Source organism: Trachemys scripta, chromosome 3 (assembly GCF_013100865.1).
Source record: "Trachemys scripta elegans isolate TJP31775 chromosome 3, CAS_Tse_1.0, whole genome shotgun sequence".
NCBI lineage: Eukaryota > Metazoa > Chordata > Testudines > Emydidae > Trachemys > Trachemys scripta.
Window position 1 is genome coordinate 75,642,182 of NC_048300.1, and position 8,644 is coordinate 75,650,825.

An 8,644-nucleotide genomic window follows, 5' to 3' on the forward strand; every position below is an offset into this window, starting at 1 on the left:
TTGGGCATAAGCTTTCGTGAGTAAAAACCTCACTTCTTCGGATGCATAGAATGAAAGTTACAGATGCAGGCATTATGTGTCAGTATATAATGCCTGCATCTGTAACTTTCACTCTATGCATCCGAAAAAATGAGGTTTTTACTCACGAAAGCTTATGCCCAAATAAATCTGTTAGTCTTTAAGGTGCCACCAGACTCCTTGTTGTTTTTGTAGATACAGACTAACATGGCTACCCCCTGATACTTGAATTGAGTTTGTTTCACAATCTAATAATAAACCTTTTACAGTAATTCACTGTGCAGCTTCAGAATCACCAGTTTCTTAGTCAGACTTCCAAGTGCAAAAATTTTGGTTGATTTTATATATATATATAAAATCCACACCTCTACCCCGATATAACGCTGTACCTCGGGAGCCAAAAAATCTTACCGCATTATAGGTGAAACTGTATTATATTGAACTTGCTTTGATCCACCAGAGTGTACAGTTCCCCCCCCCCCCCCCCCGAGCGCTGCTTTACTGTGTTATATCTGAATTCATGTTATATAGGGTCACGTTATATCTGGGTAGAGGGGTGTGTGTGTGTGTGTATGTATGTGTATAGATATATATAGTTTCATAGTTATCAGAAATAACACAGTACTTCTGGAAAACTTTAGTTGTATATTCTATGGCCCTTCAGACAAAAGTTCATTGATTTCTCAATATACAACTCCAGAACACTTAAATATAATATACTTTGCTTGTAATTTATTATACTATGCCTTATTTTTCACTTTATGCTGTACCTATAAAGACATCTCTTCACCATGAGTGAAATTCTAGCTCCATTAAAGTTAATGGCAAAACTTCCATCATCTTCAGTATGGCTAGGATTTCACCCCGTATTATTAGCACAATCTAGAATACTGAAAACAGAAATACTTGAATATCTTCACCATTTAAAGGAACTGTTTAAGTCCAGACAGCTCCAGCAGTCTGGCAGCACAATGTGTAACCACACACAAGATCTACATTTGAATCTACATTCAGAATTCTTCATGTGGTGAAAGAATGGATTTGCTACCTCTTGAGAAGGATACAAAGTTTACCGACTTGAAGAATCCAGAAGCTTGTTATGATAACATTATGTTTTGTGAACAGCAAGAGGTTGTCCAACTCTTTGGCCATGAGGAAATATTGCAACATAGCTGTTGCTGTACGGAGGGAGGACTGCATTATAAAGGAAGAAAATGGTGGACGGGACTGCAGGGGTTAAGTCAATGCCCTGCATTCTCACTCAGGCAAGCCTTAGCCCTTAAACCATGATATAAAAGAAATGAGAAATTTTGGTCAGACTATGGGTGAGGAAGAGCCAGAAATGATGCTTTAGGTGCTACTAAAATAAATAAACTTACAACAATTACCTGCTATCACAGCTAGAAAACAAGAAGAGGGTGAGATGCTTAAGGCAGCTGGCTTCTATTTTTTTATAGGTTCCAAATGCCAATATGAGTTTGTAATCCCTCTCCACCTCCCTCTTACATACAAAATATTAGGAGTGACAGAGTAGCTTGTGCTGGCGAAGGAGTGGCACTATATGTGAAAGAAAGCATAGAGTCAAATATAGTAAAAATCTTAAATGACTCAAACTGTACCATAGAATCTGTATGGATAGAAATTCCATGCTTGAATAATAAGAGCATAGCAGTAGGAATATGCTACCGACAACCTGACCAGGATGGAGACTATGAAATGCTCTGGGAGATGAGATGCTATACAAATAGACAACTCAATAATAATGGTGGATTTCTGCTATTCTCATATTGACTGGGTATATGTCACTTCAAGACAGGTTACAGAAATAAAGTTTCTGGACACCATTAATGACTGCTTCTTGGAGCAGCTAATTCTGGAACCCACAAGCGGAAAGGCAATTCCTGATTTAGTCCTAAGTGGAGCACAGGATATGTACAAGAAGTGAATATAACTGAACCACGCAGTAGTAGCAACCATAATATAATTAAATTTAACATCCTTGGAGGGGGGAAAAAACCCCACCACAGTAGCATTTAACTTCATAAAGGGGAACTACACAAAAATGAAGAAACTAGTTAAACAGAAATTAAAAGGAACAGCCACAAGAATAAAATGCCTGCAAGTTGCAGGGAAACTTTTTAAAAACACCACAATAGAGGTTCACATTAAATACCCCAAATTATAAAGAATAGTAAGGACCAAAAGAATGTCACCATGGCTAAACAGAGTAAAACAAGTGACTAGAGGCATAAAGGCATCCTTTAAAAATTGGAAGTCAAATCCTACTGAGGAAAATAGAAAAGAGCATAAACTCTGGCAAGTCAAGTGTAATTAGGCAGGCCGAGGGAGGGATAGCTCAGTGGTTCGAGCATTGGCCTGCTAAACCCAGGGTTGTGAGTTCAATCCTTGAGAGGGCCACTTAGGGATCTGGGGCAAAAATCAGTACTTGGTCCTGCGAGTGAAGGCAGGGGGCTGGACTCAATGACCTTTCAAGGTCCCTTCCAGTTCTATGAGATAGGTATATCTCCATATATTAAAAGAATTTGAAGAGCAATAAGCAAAAACTAACAGCATTTTTTTAAAGTACATCAGAAGCAGGAAACAGTCAGTGGGGCCACTGGATGATCCAGGAGATAAAGGAGCACTCAAGGAAGACCAGGCCATTGCAGAGAAACTAAATGAATTCTTTGAATCTGTCGTCACTGCCGAAGATGTGAGGGAGATTCCTACACCTGAGCCATTCTTTTTAGGTGACCAATCCTGAGGAACTGTACCAAATTGAGTTTTCAGTAGAAGAGATTTTGGAACAAACTGATAAATAAAATAGTAGTAAATCACCAGAAACAGATGGTATTTACCTAAGAGTTCTGAAGGAACTCAAATGTGAAATTGCAGAACTACTAACTGCAATGTAACCTATCACTTAAATCAGTTTCTGTACCAGATGACTGGAGGATAGCTAACGTGATGCCAATTTTTTTAAAAGGTGATCCTGGCAATTACAGACCAGGAAGCCTAACTTCAGTACCAGGCAAATTGGTTGAAACTATAGTGAATAACAGAAATATCAGACATAGATGAACATGATTTGTTTTGGAAGAGTCAACAAGGCTTTGTAAAGGGGAAATCATGTCTCACCAATCTATTAGAATTCTTTGAGGGGGTCACAAACATGTGGACATGGATGATCCAGTGGATATAGTGTACTTAGACTTTCAGAAAGCCTTTGACAAGGTCTCTCACCAAAGGCTCTTAAGCAAACTAAGCAATGATGGGATAAGAGGGAATGACATTTCATGGATCTGAAATTGATTACAAGACAGGAAACAAAGGGCAGGAATAAAAAGTCAGTTTTCAGAATAGAGAAAGGTAGATAGGAGTGTCACCCAGGGATCTGCATTGGGATCAAAGCTGTTCAACATATACATAAATGGTCTGGAAAAAGGGTTAAACAGTGAGGTGGCAAAGTTTGCAGATGATACAAAGTTACTCAAGATAGTAAAGTCCAAAGCAGACTGCGAAGAGTTACAAAGGGATCTCACAACACTATGTGACAGGGCAACAAAATGGCAGATGAAATTCACCATTGATAAATACAAAATTATGCATATTGGAAAATAATCTCAACTATACATACAAAGTGATGGGGAGTTAATTAGCTATTAGCACTCAAGAAAGGGATCTTGGAGTGATTATGGATAGTTCTCTAAAAACATCCGCTCAATGTGCAGCAGCAGTCAAAAAAGCTAACAATGTTAGGAACCATTAGGAAGAACAAGAACAAGAACCGGGGGGGGTCACCCAATGAAATTATCAGGCAAAAGTTTAAAACACACAAAAGGAAGTACTTCTCCACACTACGTACAGTCAACCTGTGGAACTTGTTGCTAGGGGACGTTGTGAAGGCCAAAACTTATAACTGGATTTAAAAAAGAATTAGATAAATACATGGAGGATAGGTCCATCAATGGCTATTAGCCAAGATGGTCAAGGATGCAACCCTATGGTCTGGGTGTCCCTAAGCCTCAGACTGCCAGATGCTGGGAGTGGATGACAGGGGATGGATCACTTGATGATTGCCCTGTTCTATTCATTACTTTTGAAGCACCTGGCATTGGCCACTGCCAGAAGACAGGATGCTGGGCTAAATGGACCGTTGGTCTGACCCAGTATGGCCATTCTGATGTTCTTATAGCAGATCATCTTTTATCTATGTCTGTTACCTCTAGCAATAACTGAGCTTCTGTGGGAGGTAGGGGGACGCCTTTCTGAATGTTCTCTTCAGCTCCCTTTGTAAGAAAAGATTATTCCTCATCCAAAGGAATCCCCCCTCCTACCCTCTATTCTAGAATAAAGCTAATTAGCTCTCAGTTCCTGCAAACAGGCCAGGTATTTGGATTACTAGCCTTTTAATACTAGCTCTTGATAAAACCACATGCTTTATTTTAACCAATTACAAACAAAAATACTTGCACCAAAATTGCCACTGGTTACCATGGTATTTTAAATCAAAATGCATATGAAAACCCCACCTTCTATTACTGTATTGGAGGGAGCCTCCAAACTTCATGTGAAAATAGCAGTGTTCCAGCTCTCAGAGCTGGAGGTGTTGCATGTGCAAACACGCATTACTACTTAAACAAGAAGGTGCTAGGTACTTTTAAGAATGCATTGTATTCCAGCCCTCTCTGGGATTCATAATTCAACTTTAATTGTGTAACTAGCCTTTCTTAATGGTCTACTCTTCCCAGGAGAAACCAGAAAATTCCTATATCCAGTCCTCTTAAAGGCAAGGGCCTTTGAAACATCCCTTTCCCAGGCTACTCCAGAGAGTAGGATAAGATTAACATGTTTTGGGATTACTCCAGGGAGCATCAAAGAGGGAGTGAGATGGCAAGATTGCTCTTGACAGCCAGCCTCCCTCACCCCCTCTCTCATACTCACACCCCTTCATTCACACACTCCCCTCTGACACATTGGCAGTGAGTTCTATTTCCTGTCCTATTAATTACTCCCCCGCCCCCATCCAGGCTGTTCTTGGGTCACAATAGTTAGAGAAATCATTTAGCCTTCAAACTAGTAATATCAAGCTAGCTATAAAGTGATCCCCTTGCCTCACAGCGAGGATCTCTTTCTCGTATCAGTGCTGGGCTTCTGCAAAACCCTCCTTGTAATCACTGAATTTCAAGTGATCTTGAAATGTTTGGTCTGGGGGACCAAAAATCTCTGTGATCAAATGGAGGGATCCAGATAACTCTAGGTAGTTTGCCATCTTTACCATTGCTTTTCCTCAATACCAATCCAAGAATAGCTTGGTATGACTAGAAAAAGGAGAGAGGAGAGAAGTAAAGGTAGCAAATGTTGTAAGCTGGGGGGGGCAAACTTTTTGGCCCGAGGCCCACATCGGGGTTGCACAACTGTATGGAGGGCCGGGTAGGGAAGGCTGTGCCTCCCCAAACAGCCTGGCCCCTGGCCCCTGCCCCCTATCACTTTCCGCCCCCTGACAGCCACCCTCAGAACTCCCAACCCATCCAACCCCCCTGTCCTCTGACTGCCCTCCCAACCTCTATCCACATCCCCGCCCCCTGACAGGCCCCCTGGGACTCCCACTCCCAACCCTCCCTGTTCCCCATCCTTTGATCGCCCCTCCAGAACCTCCGCCCCATCCAACCGCCCCCTCCTTCCTGACTGCCCCCCAGAACCCTCCACTCCCTTACCCAACCCCACTGCTCCCCGCCCCTTACCAGCAGCAGGAGCTCGCAGCCGCCTGGCCAGAGCCAGCTGCACTCCCCACGCTACCCAGCAGGAGCAGCGGGCCAGAGTGCGGCTTGCGCGGCAGAATGGCTGCAGGGGAAGGGGAATAGCGGGGGAGGGGCTGGGTACTAGGCTCCCCGGCTGGGAGCTCAGGGGCCGGGCAGGAGGATCACGCGGGCCGGATGTGGCCCACGAGCCGTAGTTTGCACACGTCTGTTGTAAGCCCTCTCAATGGCATTTACAAGCAAGAGATGGAGAACATGATATTTCTGCATGCTTTTATGTATATGCAATTTTTGTTAGTGCTAGGATACCACGGTGATGGGCACATTATAAATACCAGCATAGGTGTTCAGTTCATTGAGCTGTGTCACACCAACCCTAAAGCACTTATACTTTTTCTCAGAGGGGTAGCCATGTTAGTCTGTATGGTTAGTCTTTAAGGTGCCACCAGACTCCTCGTTGTTTTTATACTTTTTTTGCGTCTGACCCCTGAGCTTGTCCTGCTGAAGAATTCAAACACAGAAGAGATAGGAGTTATGAAACTAGATACTTGTAGGATAATATGATAGGTGAAGAAGCATTAATATATGCAGTCAGCTCTAACAGAGCATATTGCTGCATTATTATAACCCAGCAAGATATATGATCAAGAAGGACTGTAAGTAAAATGGGATAATTGGAATATAGCAAAGAAAACAAATATCATTGGTAATGTTTGTTTTTGTGTTAAAAGTCAGTATGGAAATAAGAGAAACATCAGCAGTTTGTTGGATTTAAGTATTATCAGGACAAATAAGAAAAAAATGCAGACAGCCCAGCATGTATAACTAATAAATATATGCTTGTTCACAGGGAAAATTGCCAGGAACAGCAGAACATTTTTCTGTAAGAAATGGGGCAAACAATCCATGCAATTTGCAACACAATTTTTCACAGTCTCCCAATGGCCTTGTTAACATAACTATCAGATTGGTTTTTCTTTGACTAAAACTGTAATCTGCCGTGCGTTGCCCCTCTCCTTTTTAACATGGACTACAGATCATATTTTCCTTAGTTCCTTATGATGCAGTTTCAATTTGACTCGTGTTGGCAGCAATTCATGCGCTGCTCTTTTGCCATACCCTCTCCTTTTATTTCCCCAGGTCTTACCAAGAAAATCTCTTCTTCAGAATCTGCTTATCTCATTTTTTTTAACATACTGTTATTTCTGTCTTGTTTCTTTCCCCCTCATTTTGTTTGTTCTGCAGCACTCTGAATATTTCATTTCTTGCTTCTCTAAATTTACTATGCCACCTGAATATGTCTGGCTTCAGCTTCCCTCATCACTGATTATCTTCACCCATCCCAGTGGAGTTGCTTACACAGGGCTTGATCGCGCAAGGTGCTGAGAATTCAGGCTAGGATCCAGCACAGTGTTTAAGCATGTGATTAAATTTAACCATATGAATAGTCCCGTTGAAGTTAGTGAGACTGTTCATCTGCTTAAAGTTAAGCATGTGCTTAAATGCTTTGCTAGATCATGGCCAGCATGCACTGTACCTTGCAGGATTGAGCCCACAGAGACAGCAGTGATGTGATCAGAACACAAGACAGGAAGCACAGACCCTGAGTACTAATCCTGCTTCCTTTGACCATGGGAAAGTCACTTAAAGTGAGGGACAGCTCTGAAAAGTGGCTATGTATAAATGGCACCTTCTTACTCAATAGATCAGCTTGCCTTTGAATATTTTTTTTACTATTTAAATAAGTTTCTGTTTTTTAATTCTGGCCATTCTGCAGAGTCAAGGCAGCTATGAGAGAGTGAGCTGGATTCTATTCTGGCTCACACATCATCAGCAGAACTGGTAACTAACTTCCAGTTACAGAATCTTTATTGATGATGATGCATGCATTAGCCAGAGCTCAGTAATTCCAGGTTGAGTTTGCAGAGCCCTCAAGTTAAGGAAAAAAATATTTTTTACTTTTAAACTGAACAGAATTGATCTTAAAAGTGGTTGAGAAATGGTAAATGGAGACTACATTATGCCATTTTCCCCCTGGTCACTTTTCAAAGTAGAACTGAACTTTAACTCTTTGTGTATTAGTTTATATATCTGTAAAATAGGAAATAATATTTACCTCAGGCGGTTGTGAGAAATAATGTTGATAAAATGCTTTGGAGGATAAATAGGTTTGTATGAATTCTTCATAACTAGCGCTATCTATTATTGCTTTTAGAGAAACATTAAATATAAATAAATTTAAATAATGAAATGCCTGCAAAATGTAACCATTGTTCCTAACATCAAAATCTATGCAGAAAGTATTAAAATATAATGGAAAAGTAGCTTATTTCAGTTTGAGGCAACTTCTCTCTGTTTTTCATACAAATATGTTCAGTTATTGTGACATTCAAATATGTGCTAACATACATCTTGTTTTAATTTCAGTGTTTTTGTATTGCTTCCCTGCAATTTCTCTTCTTGGCCTTTTCCCTCAAATCAACACCTTTTGTATATATCTCTTGGAACAAATAGACATGTTGCTTTTTGGTGGTTCTGGTAAGTAGTTTATTGTAGCCTGAGCTCATCTGTTCATGCCCACAGCCATAAATTAAGCTGGGTTGTACTGCACATTTTGAGGCCTCATTCACACTACAATTGAAACAGTGCTAGTGACAGTCATGCAGGGCCGGGGCCGGTGCAAGGAAGTTTCGCGCCCTAGGCGAAATTTCCATCTTGCGCCCCCCCCCCCCCCCCCCGCCGCCCCCCCACCCCCCCCCCCCGGAGCCCCCCCCCCCCCCCCCCCCCCGCCCCCCCCTCCCCCCCCCCCCCCCCCCCCCCCCCCCCCCCCCCCCCCCCCCCCCCCCCCCCCCCCCCCCCCCCCCCCC

General features: G+C 42.1%; 1 protein-coding gene across 1 annotated transcript in view; it reads left to right on the plus strand.

Annotated features, from left to right (window-relative positions):
* The window catches only part of PCNX2 (pecanex 2), a 232,827-nt gene that overhangs the window by 68,815 nt on the left and 155,368 nt on the right, over nucleotides 1–8,644 (plus strand). The window contains exon 14 of the mRNA XM_034765099.1: nucleotides 8,205–8,315. Within this exon, the coding sequence (XP_034620990.1) occupies nucleotides 8,205–8,315 (111 nt within the window). The remainder of the gene's footprint in view (nucleotides 1–8,204; nucleotides 8,316–8,644) is intronic.